Source organism: Cyprinus carpio, chromosome A1 (assembly GCF_018340385.1).
Source record: "Cyprinus carpio isolate SPL01 chromosome A1, ASM1834038v1, whole genome shotgun sequence".
Classification (NCBI taxonomy): domain Eukaryota; kingdom Metazoa; phylum Chordata; class Actinopteri; order Cypriniformes; family Cyprinidae; genus Cyprinus; species Cyprinus carpio.
Genome location: NC_056572.1, coordinates 23193134 through 23211452, shown reverse-complemented (window position 1 = coordinate 23211452; position 18319 = coordinate 23193134). Strand labels below are relative to the sequence as shown.

Sequence of the window (18319 nt, the reverse complement as noted above, 5' to 3'; positions counted from 1 at the left end):
GATGTAGTTAAAATAAATAAATAAATTAGGGCTGCAGGATTATGACAAAAATCATAATTGTCGATTATTCCCTTGAAATTGTAATTGCGATTATTAATTACGATTACCGCAATTTACACTGAATGATGTTTATACCATCGTTCAAAGCAACAGCATGCCATAATTTATATGAAAATAAACAAGCTTCTTGTTAAGATTTGCATCTTCTTCATACTGCAGCTCTGATGTGACACTGAGGGCACAGTTAACCATCAAACTAAATTACGAGAAGGACTGTGTTTACACGGCCATCTCCTTGTCCCATGTTTCCTGTTCCTCTCTCTGAACTTTTCAAGACATCTCTTCTTCATTAAAGCTTCCCCTTTATCTCTCAGTCACCCTTTCTTTCTTTTCCTCTCAGCCTTTTTTGGCTTAAACCTAAAGTTTATTAAGCACACTATTTTTTAGAAGCGCATGACATCATCCTCAACCCTCTGGGCTCAGTTTCAGCATTAATTCCATGAATGTGTAAGAGATATGATCATTCCTGTGGAATACCACTGGGCTGAAACATGTCTACAAGCTGAACTGAGTTGTCTTTTGATTTGAATACTCACTTGAGAGCGATAAGTCCACGAAAAATCTAGTTTTTCTAGCGGACATAAGAGTTTGGGAGAGTGTTGTAAGTGAATTGAAAAGGCATAATTCAACAATGTATGTACTGTTGTGCACCTAGCTGTTGGTCATTCAACCAACAGAAGACTTAAACAATGCCTTTCAAAAAAAGTTTCCAATAAACAAAATATTCTGGAAAACATGAAAAAACAAAAATGAGATGTGACATACAACACATGGACTGTACATCACTCACATCATGGTTTTTGCACAACACATGAAGACTTTCATTTCTTCTCCTGAAGGAGTAAGCCTTCCCTTTCCATGATCTCATATCCACTTTAATTCTGTCTTAATTAAATATTATGACGATGTTTGGCAGACAATGCACTGAGATTACTGGGAGACTGTTGCCAAACTCAATCCTTGGCAAGAGTTGAGAACATTGCACAGACACTTACAAAACGTAAAACGTGACATGCAGAGAGCAAAGACTATACCGTCTATTTGTTTTGCTTTGAACACACCAGTACACAGCTTTTTGCCTCCAGTATCCTGAAATGTGGAAATAATTTGAACATTTCAGCAGAGCAAAACAAATCCTGCAGAAGCTGATGTATGTATTTTCCCACCATTATTGTAAAGGCATCTATTGGCTGTGGAATACAAAACCCACTATTTGTTTCCTATGAACATAGACGAACAAGGATCACATCTTCTCTGGGGAGAAGGGAGGATACGAGGACAAGTCAAAAGGTTGTGTGACAAAGACTGGCTGCTCTGCAGAGGAAATGGACAAAAACAGGAGCGCATCCTCTGAGTCGTCCACTGAGGGATTCCTGTTCCACAGCAGCTGACAGCCTGGTTGTCACACGTCCCTCTGAATCAAGGATTCCATGGCCAAATACATCCTCCCAGTCCTCCAAAAGGTGGAAAAATTAGGCATTAAAGCTTGAGTTATAATAAAACTTCCCTAGTTGCAGACTACTGTAGATTAATCTTTGGATTCTTGTTACATTAAAATAAATAAATAAAAAATCTTGAGAATGTGCCAACACAAAAGTTTGAAAGTCTTCTGAGACACACTTTCTTTACACAATGAATTGATTTAATTAAGCATTTACTCACATAAAAACATTGATCAACACATAGATAGAGGCACATTAAATATGATAAATCTCAATTGTGCTTGCATGAAGCACAAAACCTAATGAGGTTTGTTTTCCCATGTCAAGTTTCAGCAAGAACCAGTTTTGTTTTTGTGCGTCAAGCAAGTATGATTGAGCTACCACTGACTATATTTGATGTGCTCTATGTAAAAAAATAAATAAATAAAAAAGCCTTGATTAAATCTGTTCATTATATGAAGTGATTGGGTCTCTTCAGTAGTCTTGTATTAAACCGCTTGATTCATACTTACTCATACTTTTATTTTTACAAGGTCTTTATGAATTATTTGAATTCTCAAAGTTTTGTTTGCATGGGCTTTCAATGGAGTGACAGAAATTTCTCCGCTTTTATTAAAAAATCTCTTCAAAAGTTCAAAAGATCTTGTATCACTTGTGCTTTAAAGATAAGGGTAAGTGATTACAGAATTTTATTTTTTATTTTTGGGTGAACTATTACTTTGAAAACAAGCTCCGCTTCTATTGCTGTCCATCAGTGCTGCACTAAAGAAGAGACAAAGATTAAAAGCTTACTGCTCATTATCAATGCTATTATAAAAATACGTATGAATTTCAGCACAAATAAGTCAACAAGTGATTTAATCGATTTCAAAACCACAAGAAAAACAAGCACAGGTGGAAGAACTGAGCCCTTTCATGGTTATTTGCCTCGGGGACACAACCAATTCTGCTGAAGATGACACTCGAAAGTCACCTAAAAGAATGATACTAGGCTCCTATTGTGAAACTCTTTCTGAAAGGGCATTCGTTTTTTTTTTAAGTTTGATGTTTTAACGCCCATCAGCATACCAATTTATTCTCTGCAGCATTTTTGCTGTTAACTGTTCCCAGGTCACTGCACAGAGAACGTATTGTTGAAGTCAACTGAGCAGTAACCACTGGGGCAAAGCCAATCACTACAACATTAAGGAATGCTCTGGACATTGCCTGCTTCAGAAAGTCAAATGTCAGTGAAAAGTGAATTGAAGCATGTGTGCATGCCAAGCAAAACTCTGCTTGGTGACCAACTGTTTGTGTTATATTCTGTTTTGCCAAAATTCTTGTCATGTTATTTTGTTGCCAACAAATTATAAGAAAACAATCAAATGTCATTTGTTACTAAGGCCAATAAGGTGACCAAAACTAATACTGAAATGCTTAATTCAGTAGTATGCAATAATTCTGAATTATGGCCATAGCAGTTGTCTGTTTGAAGGATGCATGCTCAAATACATTGCTAATAACACAGTTGTGTTGCGATCATTCAGGTCATCTAAGTGGAAGCAGGTCTAATTTGCAAGCTAGCTAATGCTCACTGTATTCACTAGAGTGACCAACTACAGATAATGTGTTAACTGAAGGTGCTTTCCCACTACGTTTCCAGAAGGTTTGTGGTCCATATGTGGCCCATCCTAAATCATGAACCTCTATCTATCAACTACATACATCTTTGCATACTCCCAGTTATGATGAAGTAATGGATTTCTCACAAGTATTTTTTTTATGAATAAACTGCTTTTGGGGACCAACCCGCATTATTAATTAATTTGCGTATTCTTTTGACATCATTTCACCCTGATTTATTACCTAGTAGGGACAATTACTTTGTTAAATTCTAAAAAAAAAAAAATAAATAAAAAAAACTTCTGCCAGCATTATGTCACTAAAGTGTGGGCTCGAAGACACTGAGTCATTTGGGATAGGGCCCAAAGCTTCAATTGCTTCCACTTACTAATCATCCCAGCAGTGCAGTTCAGATTTTAAAAACGAAACCATGAAAAAGACTTTCAATGCTCAAACTGGCTTCTATATTTACAGATCACTGGCTGCTACAGTAATTACCGACATATACTGATCAGACACATCCATTCGAACTCCACCAATGGAAATATTGATTTCCATAGAAAGCAACAAGTATGTTTCGCTGTTATATCTTCAAAATGTGGCTACTTTGACAAATCAAAAATTTAAATGACTAAAATGTATTTATTTATTTATTTTTAATTCAGATATTACAGAGAATACATTTCAATATAAATGGGATTACAAAATGTTTAAGTTGACACTTTTGACAGTCACATATCAAATTAATATTAATAATAATAATTATTATTATTATTTTTGGTAGTAGTTGTAGCAGTAGTAAAAATGCAGCATTACCTGCAAAAATTACCATGGACACAAAACTTGCTAAATGTCAAGAGGAAGTCATTTATCTGTCTGTAACATAACATGTGCATTCTAAACTGAATGAACGAACTAAATACAAAACGACTAAAAAATTAAATTAAAAAATTAAAACAAAAAGTGGTCACAAAGGAGACATTTTTTGCTTATTTGTCTTATTCCTATGGGAAACCCATGAGTTAACTAAATAAACGTAAGGGCCCGCAAATGTTCAGTTCACCAATTGTGTATGCTATTATTGGTTATTGCTTTATTTTTCCAATGTGTTAATCCAAGTAAAAGGAAGCTAACCAAGTCATCATTATTATGTGGGCAGTGGTTGTGTGGGCTTATGTACCATGAGCCTGCTGTCCTGCACATCTTAATTTAGCCATATTTAGCATTACTTAGAAGCTGTGACACTATTAACGCACAGAACTGAAAAAAGAAAGATGAACAAACCACAAACTCGAAAAGAAACATTTCACCAACAACAACCAAAAATCAGCATAAACCCCTCATAAAAACATTTGGTCTTCCATTTTAATTTGCACAAAAACTTCCTGCTATCTGAATAAATACTCAAAGATAAATTTACCCAGACCCTGCAGATCCTAATAATTCAAACATATCCAAAAAAGGTCTGAACATCCAAGGCGTAATATGCAAGCTTTATTTTTAGCCAATTTGTTCTGCCCTGTCCTAAATGCTAGGAAAAAGGCAGAATATAATAGATGGATAATGGGAAGGGGCATGAAATGTTTACAATAAAACTTTACACATGGAGGTACAAGTGAGGGTCACATGACAGAGGTGATAAGCCACAAATGAAAATGCATAACTGCTGACGTCTGAACTGTGAAAATTGGCCTTTCAAAAAAAAAAAAAAATTCTTATTCTTTATATATATATATATATATATATATATATATATATATATATATATATATATATATATATATAAAATTCTTATTCTTGTATGTATGTATACATACATACATACATACATATATATATATATATATATATATATATATATATATATATATATATATATATATGTATGTGTATATATATATATATATATATATATATATGTGTGTGTGTGTATATATATATATATATATATATATGTGTTGTGTGTGTGGTGTATATATATATATATATATATATATATATATATATATATATATATATATATATATAGTATATGTGTATATATATATATATGTGTATATATGTGTATATATATATATAATATATATACTATATATATATATATATATATATATATATATATATATATACCCAAAAAAATTACTTTTTCAAAATAAACTTGTAGGACACCTGTTGATTTGCACACAGTTCATGTAAATCATAACCCAAAACCTGGATGAGGTCAGCAAATGTTATGCCACGCAAGCTAGACTAAATGAGCTCTCGAGAGCAGTAAAACAAAACTCGGGTAAACGTGTAAATAGGAATGACATGGTGACCTTGACCAAAAGAAAAAAAAGCAATTGAATTTGTTTTGTCTTAAGTGAATGTACAATTGGTTTTGTCTTAAGTGAATGTAAAGAAAAAAAAGAAAAAGAAAAGAAGAAAAGAAAAGAAAAGAAAAGAGAAATGGGTAGAAAAAAGAAAAGAAAAGAAAGAAAAGAAAAGAGGAAAGATGTTTGTTTTTGGTTGTTTTTTTTGTCTGATTTGTTTGGATAGGATGGTTTGTTTGTTGAATGGATGGCTTGATTTTTATTTATTTCAAGATTATTTATATATTCATTAAGTTTAATGTATTTAATTGAATTGGAACTTACGTTTTGTGGCATTGATGAGATTCTTTCCATCTTTATACAGCTCTTTGATAAACCTGCCGGTTTTGTCCAGCTCTGCTTCATGAGCTTTGATTTTCTCCCTGAAAGCAGGACTGTCCAGGTAAGACTCGCTGAACTCCAACGGGTGCAAACCCATTTTTACTGGACTAGCTAGCGTTTAAATCCCTTCAGAAAGCGACCAGCGAATGAATAGAAACTGCTCGGATAAAGAAACAAAATTAAAAAAGGAACGGAACGCTAAACTGTCTCGTATATTTTAGTAAGAGCAAACGCGTCGGTAGTTAGTTCTCGTGGGAATAAAACTCTTTCCAAGTCGCGCGAGTATCGTTAACCTTGGATCCGGGTAAATTAAGTACGTCCCGCGTTTAAACTCTCGCAAAATACGCTAAAACAGCTCTAACGTTACGCTACACGGATATGTATTGAAATAAAGGTAATAACGTCCAGTCAGGTTGTTTTGTCCGCGAATGACAGTCGAGCACAGTCTCCTTCTCCTCCCGCGTGTTTTTTCAGCCATCACGTCACCAAGCTTGGCTCTCTGGAAAGTCGGGACATTTGGGGGAATACCTTGGGGCTCCGCGGGAAGTGTTGTTGTGGAAATTTACTTCTCTTCCAACTGTATAAATCATTCGGCTTATAATTATATATATATTTTTCTCGATAAACTCCATTAATGCGATAATATTAGAGGGTTGTCAGCAGTGTGTTTAAATATTATGTGGAACTCTAAAATAGCGGATGTTGTTTCCGTCCGCATGATTCTGCAGTGCGGACCTGCAGTACATAGCTGATCAAAAGTAGCTTTCACACACATTTTTTTAAAGCGCATTTTGTGGTGCATATTAAACAGCAGCACGTAGTTATTCGGGTTTCTTATTTATGTGGAGAAAAACTATGTAATGTTCAGCGATGTTATTCTGATATATGAACATTTATGAAACCCGTTTTTCTTATCACCAGTTTTTTTTTAATCACATCACGTTTGCTAACTAAAAGGTTTGATAGGTTGATTAAATATTAATAAATAATGCTTAATAATTAGTCATTTTTATGTTGTATTATATTATATTGTTATTATATTCCTTAATACGTTTATCAGTCTGTTTACTGCACCTGTGTGGTGAAGTTGATCTAGTTTCAGAACTTTATTGTAAATGTATGTTTTTGACAGGAGTCCTTTAGATTGACTCTGTTTAAATGGGCTGATGAGCTGGACTCTCTTGGATGTATCCAGGACCTCTTTGATTGCTATGAACAAGCTTTGGAGTTGTTTCCCGTGGATGAGGTAATAGTGAACAGCATGGGAGAGCATCTGTTCAGGTTTAATTTCTTCTTCTTTTTCCCTCTTTGATCTGTTATTTACTGGTTAAATCTGTGTAAAATAAAGTCGTGTTCGTCTTACCGAGATAATATAATAAAATATATTTTATAAACTACTGTTTAAAAGTTTAGAGTGGGTAATATATTTTCATATTTTTCAAATAAATCTCTTCTGCTGATCAAGTATATATATATATAAAAGGGATTTATTCCAGTGATGTCAAAGCTGAATTTTCAGTAGCCATTACTTCAGTCTTCAGTGTCAAATGATCCTTTAGAATCATTTTAATATGCTGATTTGGTGATCAAGATACATTTCTTATTATTATGAAAATTGAAAACATTTGTGCTGCTTAATATTCTTATGAAAATCATGATTTTATTATTTTTCTTTTTTTTTACAGGATTCTTTTGATGAATAGAAAGAAAGTTTAAAATATTATTGAAGGTTTATTTGAAATATACATACTGTACTGATCCAAAACCTCTGAATAGTAACCCAAAAGATAAGTTGGTTTCTCTTATTTTAGAATGGGATTTTGGGATGAAGCTGCTGGCCATTTTTACAAAGCCCTTAAACTCCGACCAGACTTCCCAGAGGTAAAGGAGAACTTTTACCATGTTGCCAACTGGTTGGTGGAACGCTGGCACTTGTTAATGCTCAGTGACCATGAGCAGAACCACAAATACCAGTTGGCTATCAAGAAAGCTGTTGAGGGAGGATTCAGCTCCATTCTGTATATTGGAACTGGCACGGGCATCCTCGGGTGAGATTTTTCACAGGCTTATTACATAACATTGTTATTTAGCAAACGTCTGTTTCAGCTGATATACAGTGAGTGTGGTTTGACGCTTTTTGGTTAGCATGTTAGTATGCATGCAAAGATGGCAGGCACTGCTGAGGTCTATGCCTGTGAGCTGTCAAAGACAATGTATGAGCCGGCATGCGAGGTGCGCTCAGCCAATTGGATGGCAGATAGCATCAAGATCCTTCACCGGAAGTCTCTGGACATGGAAATTCCAAAAGACATTCCAAACAGGTAAATATTTCTTTATATAGTAACCAGATTCATATTGACATACTTTTAAACTGGAAAGAATCTGTGCTTTTTTCCCAAGAATAAATCTTATGAATTAATCTTATGCATAATTTACACTACGATTCAAAAGTTTGGGACACCAGTAAGATTTTATTTTATATGTTTTTGAAAGTCTTTGATCAAAAATACAGTAAAAATAGTGATACTGTACAACAATAATAGATTGAGACGCTGATCCATGCATGGAAGCACCTACGTTTACCTTCACCTGAAAGTCACTTTCTGAATGATTTCAGTATATGTATGAGGTATTGACCGTTCTGATCAGCAAACCTACAGTTTTTTCCCATACCAGTGTCAGAGATTAGCCTTAAGTTATATAAATTTTGGGGCAACAGGGTCACCTAGTGGCCATCTGAGACACATACAATTGTTGGTGAATCAGTTCTACAGTCATTTGTAGAAAATATGTTTCATGTATCATCTCAACAGAACACTCGAGAACCCTTGTCCAATCCCTCACAAACGGGCCGGGTAATACCTGCTGGTGCAACTGTGTTTGGAGTCGCTGTGCAGTGCCGTGAGATCCGTAGACATCACAGGTGAGAGACTAAGCTGCTTATGTGTGAGTGACACATTGATAAAGTTTACATTACACTTCTCTTAACACAGTTACTAAAGCAGCAGGCTCTTGAGTATGATCTTAGAAAGATTGGAGTGAACATTTAGTGATTGAGTTACTAATCAACCTTCTGTAGGCTCTGTGTGTCTTCAGTGGGAGGCTTGGATCTGTCTGCAGCAGGACAGATCTATAGTCCAGAGGTTTGGCTGATACTGAGGACAGCACAGAACCCTACAACACTGAAAGACTGTGTGGAGGATACAGTCAACTCACACAGCCTTTCACAGCTCTGGACATAGACTTCAATAATGTGCAGGTACAGAACTACAGAATAGAGTTGAGTGTTGAAATAATGATAATGCAACAGGACAATTGATCAAAAGAGACAGTGAAGACATTTATAAAGATTTTTATATAAATGCTGGTATTTTGAACTTTCTTCAAGGAACCCTGAAAAAAAAGTCATCTGACTATTGTCAGCATTGATGATAATAGAAAAAATGTTTCTTGAGCACCAAATCAGCATATAAGAATGCTTTCTAAAGCATCATGCAACACTGAAGAAAGACTGAAGTAATGGTTGCTGAAAATTCAGCTTTGTCATCACAGGAATAAATTACATTTTAATATATTATAATAAAAAAGTTATTTTAACTTTGATTGGTAGTGTACAGTGTGTGTGGTCTAAACAGAACTATGTTATGTTGGTCTGTATTTTTATCTTAAGATAGATAGACATTCTGCTTTACAGAGTGGCTTTTTAGCCTTTTTTGTGTAAACATTATTGATAAGCTTTTAGTTTTTACAAGACTCAACTTTGACCTGAAAACTCAAGTGCATATTCTGGTCCAAATTCCATTACAGGGTGTTTGCTTCTTTTTAGGACCTGTTGAACTGAATCTCATTATCTGTGTATGTTCCATTCACCACCTTGGGCTTCAAAATGGCCAGAAACTGCCCTCCTATGTGGTTAATTAAAGTTGCTTTAAAAATAGCCCTTCTTCCTAACAGAAAGAACAGGCTTATGTCATGCAGTTAGAGAGATACCAAGAATTATCAGCTTATTTCATGATCAAATTTACCATTTCATGCACCATTATATTTAAGTTGTATATAAACAGGAGTGTTCTGACAATTCAGTGCTGAGAGAAATTTAAATATATTCTGTGGTTTCTCTAAATTACTAAATTAAAATGTTTAAAGAATAAATTGTCTCTTTAATGTTTGTTTCTTCTCTTAGATACCTGAACACATTTTAGTGAACCAGTAGAACTCTTCGCACTGGACCTCATGAACAGCACTGCCAATTACACTGGATCTCTATAATTCTGGTTTTAGCTTATTTTTGAGGACTCGCACTGGAAGCAGGTGGCAGTGGTCATCCAGAGGAGAATGGGTCAAGCTTAGGATCCAGTTCCACAAGTGCTGCATCTCCATCACAGTTGTTAAAGAAGACGGGCTGGGGGCTGATGACGTTATGAGGGAGGCGGAGCCTGTGACCAGTGACTCATGATGGGGGGGGGATCCTGTACTAGTATAACACGCTCCAAAATCAGTGAATTGCTGCTAATGGACAATTATTTAATTGCTGTATGGTAAACAAAGTTAATATTTTTAAGATTAAGCACACATTTTACATTAAAACTATTTCAGGCAATAGAGTGAGTAAATGGATGATTTCTGGGTGAACTATACCTTTGAACTCGGATGGAATGCAATTAAGCAGAAATACTCAATACCCATTTGCATTTGAAGTTTAATGATTCTTGACAACCACTGTTAGATAAGGCAATGCAACAGCTGTACAAACCATTGCAGAAGATGCATCTCTCTGAATGGATCTGAGAGACACACAACGGTTCATACAAACAAATAAATGGGAATATTTCCCACAGGTCCACATCCATAATGATAAAATGATTTGCCCTTACTGTTATACTATATCTGACATTTATATTTCATGTGCAGCTGCTGTTAAATCTAACCGATTGTTGAAACAATTAACAAAATGAAAAAAATAATAAAATCTTAACTTTGGCTGATATTTAGACATTGCATCATTTCAAAAGTCAGTATTCAAAATGTTCAATACTTTACTTAATTGGCTTTTAAACCTATTTTTCTTTGTCTAATCATTAAAATAACCAAATCATAAAAACACAGTTAAAACAAATACTTTTTGAGAAGGACTAAAGAAAGAACACCAACGTGTGTTTCTGTTTTGACAATTACATGAAGCTGTTCTGAAGGCAAGGAGTCCAGGAGAGGTTGCTAAGCTCTGAAGCGAAGCAAGCAGAGATATGGGTGCTTCAGTATTTTGTGCTTTAGAGCCAATGTTCAAACTATACTTGCTTTACCACATGCATATATTCTGCTGACACAAAATCTCCATGGCATCATGGCAATTTAATATTACCGTCCATAATCAATGTGATGCTCCGTGGAAGGGGGGAAAAATACTTAAATTGCATTTACATTCACAGATAAAAATGTGAAAGTAACACTGATGTCATAAAAACAAACAAAAAACTTAAAATGACTTGATAAAACCCAGGAGGACGTCAATGACATTTTGAAGTAGCATTATCATTACATAGTGTTTCTTAGAAAAAAACATTCATAAAGCTGTCTTAAAAGAACCATTATCTGATGACGTGAAAAATTCAACTTGTATTGGGGAATTAACTGTGCTTCACTCTAATGTCAGTTTTCATAATTTGGTCATGTTTTCAGCAAAATAATGCCAAACATGGTTAAAAATGGAGGACTAACACCACCCAAGTCCTTCATATATGTTCTTGCTACCAAAGCTTCACTGAGCCTCTCTGAACACATATTATCCACAAGTATCAATAGTTAATGGTGGCTGCATATATTCGAAATGGTAGATAATGCACATTAGATCGATGTGCTTTAGCTATTTGTGATGTTAAGTGATTGCTGCATAGTCTGAGCCTTGTTGGTCTGTATGATCACCAGATAGCACAGCAGGCGTGATGTCATCAACATGTCCTTCCCATGGTGCACAGCCAAGGTTGGCGGGAGCCGAGATGGAGTGGGGAGTTACGGTGTGGCCCATGCCCTGGTAACGGCCCTTAGGGGATGGAGGGTTGGAGGACGATTCAACAACTGGATCCTGAGAGCCAGCTGACAGCAGTCCTGTGTTCTCGTCCTGACATGCCTCTTCACCAAAATATGTTTTCCTTGGCCGACCCATGACTGTTCTCCCTGAATAAAAAAGAAAAAAGAACAGAAATATGATGAATAACTGTTTGAAATAGGTCTGAGTATTGACAAAGTGATTCCCGTTCGGGAAATATTAAGTTTATGAATATAAGGTGCAAAAGCCTAGTATTACTAGTAGACCTCTGAGGGGTAAAAAGTATGATATGGACTGCTTAATGTAGATTAAGTATTTTGTAAGATTTCAAGAAAGATCATAGACCCTCGATCCTTTCACCGCAAATAAGAAAAGACTGTGTCGTGCCTCACCGACATTGCGCACTTGTTCCGAGATATCAGCCCGTATATCCGAGACATCCCACATGGCCAGGAAGGAATCAAAGCAAGAACCTTCCTCTGCTTCCTGTATGTAGGGCTTGTAAGTGAAGCTGAAGTGATGGGCAATGGCTGCCAAAAACATTTCCACACAGATGGTGAAGTCCTGTGAGAAGACAGAAGAACAGACCTTTAATCTTAAGGTTACTTCCACTTGTGTAACCAGAAGTCCATTAATGGTGCTGCAGTGACAATGGTGTGTTGTATTCATGATAAGCCAGTAATGGTAATACATATAACTATAAGCACAATATTATCAAACCGGTGTCTCACTAGCCCATTTGTAGTTGTAAGCCTCATTTACAAAACTGTGTTTAGTGCTGAGACCCAAGTACAGTATATACCTGTAGTCCAGTGGCTACAGCCTCCACGCTGTTCCAGTCCCAGGTGTGCGAGTCTGAGATCACACCAACCTTCACTAAAAGCGCAATGACCACAGCTTGCCTAAGACAGATAAAAAAACCCAATTAAACAAAATATTAGAGTGGCAAATTGTGCAAACCGGATGCTACATAGTGCATTCTAGAAAACTGCCCTGCAACACAGGAACTGAACTTTATTGGAAGCAGATCAGAATTATTACAGTGTTTTATGTGTAGAGAACTGTTTACCAGAATGACACAAAAACCACCAGCTTGACACAGAGGAATTTGCCCACAGGTTTGATAGGACTCAGCTCTTCTCTCAGAGCCTTGTAGAACAGCACAAGACAGTACATGGCAAACTGAAGAGAGAAAAAGTAGATTTTCAGGATTTCATTTAATTTGAAGCAACAACAGTGACAAATTATTGATTGTTCATGCTCCCTAAGCTGTTCGTTTTAATGATCAGCAGCATAAACACAAATAAGGAGCTGTAAAGTCTCATTAGTTTAACTTCATAACAAATGAGTTTTTAAAAACCCATAAAGATGGCTCTGTTAATAGGACTTTAGTTACATTTTACCTTCTTTTTACTGCTGTCTGGTTCCTGGGTGGAACTGCAGACTCACTCAGCTCTCATGACATTCGATCATGTGACAGTCTTACATAATATTCAGGACAAAACAGCTACTTACAAGCTGAGAGAGATTGTTGACGATAACCAGATACGTCCAGGCATTTTTTGAGCTGAAGTTTCCTTCATCATAGACATCGCAAAGCTGGCAAATCCTAATTTGGCAGGACAGAAATGATGCAAATGTTGTGTTTAATAAGCATCTCAGCACAGAAACATGTGGAACTATTAGTGTTGCCCAAAGAGGTTTGTTGATGCACTTTCACTAACAGAAATTACACTACCATTCAAATGTTTGAGGTCAGTCAGTAAGACTTTAAAGAAAGTTGTTTTTTTTTTGTTTTTTTTTTTAAATCAAATAATCCTGAAAACAAAAATATTAAACCGTAGTTTTGTTTTACACATTAATAAAAATAATAATAATGTTTCTTGAGCAACGCATCAACATATTAGAATGATTTCTGAAGGATCATGTGACACTGAAGACTGGAATAATGATGCTGAAAAATCTGCTTAAAATTAAAATATATTCAAATAAAAAAACTGCTATTTCAAATTGTAATATTATTTCACAATATTACTGTTTTTATTGTATTTTAATCAAATAAATGCAGGCTTAGTAAGCATAACCGAGTTCTTTCAAAAACATTTTAAAAAATCGTACTGACCCCAAACATCTGAATGATAGTTTCTTTATATGGTGTAAAACCACAAACACAATAAATATGACAGAACTGATATTAAACCTATGTTAATAAACTCTACAAGAATCCAAATGAATGACACTTACAAAGCAATGACTGTAGTGACAGGTCTCACAACGGTGTACTGCAGAACTCCCAGTTTACATCTCAGCAAAAGCACTCTGTTAAGAAAAAAAATCAGTCATGAAAAATGTGCTGTTCTCAATATGAAAATTGAGAAAAATAGGCCATGAGAAAAAAATGTTGCAGTGTAAATAAATGTTTCCCTGGCACTGAATTAAAGTTAACTTAACAGGCACATAAAGCTCTACTGTTCTCTAAAGCAGGCTTCCTTTATTTTTTTTTATTTTTTCAGTTAAAACGCTGCTGGTTTAAATCAACAGACTTTCACACATTACCACCACTGCCTAACTTGCATTTAAAAGTTGCTGCTGTCAGCAACAATAGCTAAAAGCAGCCAACGACCTCAAGAAAGTGTTCACTTTGCAAGCAATTTAGAAGAAATCTCTTCCTGCAGTATCTAAACAAAGACTTTCTTTTTCCATCCTTCACTATAAGGAGGGCTCCAAAGGAGAAGATGGTAAACAGGTCATGGAGGCCCTCAACATAAGAGCCTAAGCCATAATGTCTTGACTTTCTCCTTACACATTAAATACCACATCTTGCCTTAAGTTATCCTACTTTCATATTCTATCTATGTCTCTGCAAACACTCACTCTCCCATGGGCCACGGTGGGCAGCAGCAAAGAGGGGGGAGATGCTTTTGTTGCTCCTGCACCTCCAGCATCAGCACCAGACTGGGATACTGGTTTCCCAGATAGTTGAGAAGGAAGATCATGAAGTTGTAGATGACATAGGCCTCATAGCACTCTCTACACGTGTCTACATAGATGGCAATTTTGGGATACTTCAATGCAATCCACTGTGAAAACAGAAGAAAGGACCAAAGAGTAAAGAGAACCTATATATAGAAGACAGAAATGACAAATTACATAAAAAAAGAGAGAGATTAGATGCACATGAGTATGGTCTGGTCCAACTCTTAATGTAATCCAAGTCATGGGCATCTGCAACATCAGGCCTCACATTAACTTGATTGTCAAACAGAAAAAGGCCAGTGTTCAAGTCAAGGCAATCCTAACTGGAGACCAAACATCAAAGAGCAATCTGCATCAAATACCAACATGTTAGCGATCATTGTGATCACATGATACTCACACTGTCCAGGCTGTATATAGGGACCATCCATAATATTCTGAGGAGGAAACAAAAAACAGAATGAATGAATATGTAGGAAACAGACAGAACAATTATACTGAATATATAACGTCATTTAATACTGCATAAAATACACTTATTATTATCCACACAACAATACCTGATAATAGGTTTTTGTAGCTCAGGTTGGGTGTAGTGTACTAGATGCTGCAGAATCCCCCACAGTGAGATGGGTATAGTCATGAACACAAATATCCCAGCGATGAACCATGCCTTATTAGGAGTACTCACCTATGTGTTTATAAGGAGAATACCATCAGTGTGAACAGACCCTGTTAAAATGATCTAAACTAAACTAACACCATTGACAGTAAAATAACAACATGAATAGGATGTTTTCCATTTGTGAGTCAAAATTGACTCTCATTTTAGTCTTATTTATATACTCTTATATGTATTCATATTTTGAATTAGCTTTTGTTTTCAGCTTTCATTTTAGTTTAAGTTTTAGTATTTTTGCTGCGTTTTTTTTGTAATTTGTATTAGTTGTTTTTGTTTTGTTTACCTTTAATTTGTTATCGGTGTTAGTTTTTAGTAATTTTAGCACTTCAGATTTTTTATTTCATTTCAGTAAGTTGCCAAGTTTTTCATCTAACATTTATTTTCTATTTAACCTTTTAGCTTAAAGTTAAAACTATTGGAACAGTTCTAGTTTTAGTTAACAATAACAACACTGATTTGACACTTCAGCATATTATGCTGTGAACAGTTCACATTAGAAAACTATTGATAGCAAAACAATACAGATGTTATAAAACAAAAATATTATTAATATTATAATAACTTGTTTTAAATTAACCAGGAAGGGTTTCTTAGCACAACAAGCGGGTTAACAACATTTATGAACACATTTTTCAGTCAGCGGCTACATATTTAATACATGTAATTATAAAAATGCATCTGACCCCTGATTTTTGAAGTTCCCATATACAGAGTGGAAGGACAACCAGGAGCACAAGAATGTACAGCAGCACCACCAGAGGCCGAATCCACCTCCTCCAGTTCCCGCATGTGCACGGCATCTTTCCCGCTGCCACGGATCTCTTACATTACACTCCGACTGAGTCTGAGCCAGAGGCAGGGACAGATAACAGCCGGGTTAAGTTCTTGTTAGTTCTACTGCTGTGGTTTGGTTTAGATGCATATGATTCGCATAAACACGACTGAGATCTAGACGAATCATGAGTGTTGTTAATCAACCAGCTGATTCCTCCCAATGCGTTCCGCGCTCACAAACATCTCTGCGTTCAAGAGCCGAGCGCGTCCACTATAAAGTCAGCGCACGATCATATTTTATCCTCTTTTAACAGAATTCATGCTACAAAACGCACATAAAACTTAAATAACTTCCAAAAAAAATGAACGCGAGCGAGAAGTTAAAAAACAATGCTGGTTAGAACTTCCTGTTGATCTTGTCGTCCCTATGCGTTCTTCGCCTGTTTTGTGAAACACTTGTAACGTTTAGCGCCACCACTCGGATCGGAGAACAGCCAAACTATGGCCTGCAGAAACCGTATTCGCCGCCGCAATTAATAACCTATGTTAATAACAGAGACGAATTTTTTTTTTTCTAATTTAATATTAATCATCACTTAGCATTTGTGCATCTTATGTAACCCTTCTGTTACCTGGTCTTTATGGGATGCTTTTGTGATGTTTTTGTCCAGGGGCGATGCACAGGATCCCGGGCCCTATGCATAGGCAGTCCTGATGGGCCCCCATTCCACCCCCCATGAAAATATCCACGTAAAATAAAATATATTCCAGACTTTTCAAGGGCCCTCTCTTCCTTTGGGGCCCTGGTAATCAGTACTGGTTTTACCCCCAGTCCGACGCCCCTGTTTTTGTCCTTTATCAAGATTGACAGCCGGCTCAACATCCTGCTAATACAGAATCTCCTCTGGTGTTACGCGGACTAAAAGGATGCCACATGGGACCAGCACCAGGGTGAGGAAATGATGAAACTTTTCATTTTGAATGAACTATCCCTTTTTAAAGAGTTTATTGAATTTTACTTGAATCTCTTGACAAAAAGTAGAAAAGTGTTTCCTTAAAATTGTACTTTGGTGAGAAAAGCAAAGCTTAATATAAAGAAGACTAGTACATAATAAATTAAGATTAATAAAGATTGATATTTTGAGCAAAACGTATTTTAAGACTGCCCTATAACAAGTTAAAGTCCTGTGCGAAACAAAAGGTAAAGACTGCTCAGGCTGAAGGTGCTTCACTAGATGGCAGTGTGTGCCAACACTTTCCATGCAGGACTGTCCTAGTAATCAATTCGCCTTTTCCATATTAATTATTATTACAAAAACCAGCGGAGTCTCTAAGACTTTTCTTTTTTAACAGGAAGAATGCGACACTTTTTTTTTTTTCCTAAACAACAGAACAGTCGTCAGATTACTGTTTCTAATTAAGATTCCTGCATGGGGCGTGTAAGAAAAATAAATATTTATTTTCCGTGGCAAACTAACTAATTGTGACAAATGTCATATCAGCACGAAAGTATACTGTGTTTGTATCCAGTAAAGAAGAGTAACACTGCACAGAACCTTTTCTCAGTGGACTAGCTAAACAACTATTTCACTTTATCAGCAAGCACGTGCAAGTATAAAAGAGGTCCCGAAAAAGAATGTTTTAGTTTATGCAAATTATACATTTAAGTCAGAGAGCCCTTTTCTCTGCTTTATATCTATATATATATATATATATATATAGACACACACACACACACACACACACACACACACACACACACACACACACACACACACACGTACACACGTACACAGTCCCCCCTTGTCAGATCCAGCTGTCCCGCAGAGGGCATAAGAGTGCAGCTTCACTAGCCTGTTTCAATTACCCACCAAATGTGGAAGACAAGTTTAATGGTCTTTTAAATGGAAAGTCAGCTATAGCTTGAACTTTCCATGATGAAAACAGACCCTTACAAAAAATAACTGCAGTTAAAAAAAAAAAAAAAAAAAAAAAAGTAATACTGCAGTTTTTGTTATATATAAAAAACTGCATTGATGTCGTGTTA

General features: G+C 35.9%; 2 protein-coding genes and 1 pseudogene across 4 annotated transcripts in view; 1 reads left to right on the top strand and 2 right to left on the bottom strand.

The window, feature by feature from the left end:
* The window catches only part of LOC109090846 (rho GTPase-activating protein 10-like), a 47529-nt gene extending 41046 nt beyond the window's left edge, over positions 1-6483 (bottom strand). The window contains exon 1 of one of the 2 annotated variants that reach the window (XR_006160243.1): positions 5741-6483. Coding sequence is in view for 1 of the 2 variants with exons in the window: in XM_042758164.1 (XP_042614098.1) it covers positions 5741-5894 (154 nt within the window). In the remaining variant the exon portion in view is untranslated. The remainder of the gene's footprint in view (positions 1-5740) is intronic. The other variant, XM_042758164.1, reaches the window with a different exon arrangement.
* A 443-nt stretch (positions 6484-6926) lies between these two features.
* LOC109093643 lies at positions 6927-10253 on the top strand (annotated as a pseudogene).
* A 161-nt stretch (positions 10254-10414) lies between these two features.
* LOC109093924 (transmembrane protein 184C-like) lies at positions 10415-16724 on the bottom strand. 2 transcript variants are annotated; one of them, XM_042758179.1, is made up of 10 exons: positions 16182-16724; positions 15377-15507; positions 15217-15253; positions 14715-14920; positions 14085-14159; positions 13356-13449; positions 12910-13022; positions 12643-12742; positions 12233-12404; positions 10415-11968 (listed from the first exon to the last, which is right to left on the bottom strand). In XM_042758179.1, exons 1-10 carry the CDS (start codon positions 16296-16298, stop codon positions 11670-11672), a joined length of 1344 nt encoding a protein of 447 aa, XP_042614113.1. In that variant the 5' UTR covers positions 16299-16724; the 3' UTR covers positions 10415-11669. The 2 variants fall into 2 exon arrangements, with proteins under 2 accessions (XP_042614113.1, XP_042614118.1); XM_042758184.1 differs by lacking the exons at positions 15217-15253; positions 15377-15507; positions 16182-16724 and adding an exon at positions 15018-15135.
* Between the last annotated feature and the right edge of the window lie 1595 nt (positions 16725-18319).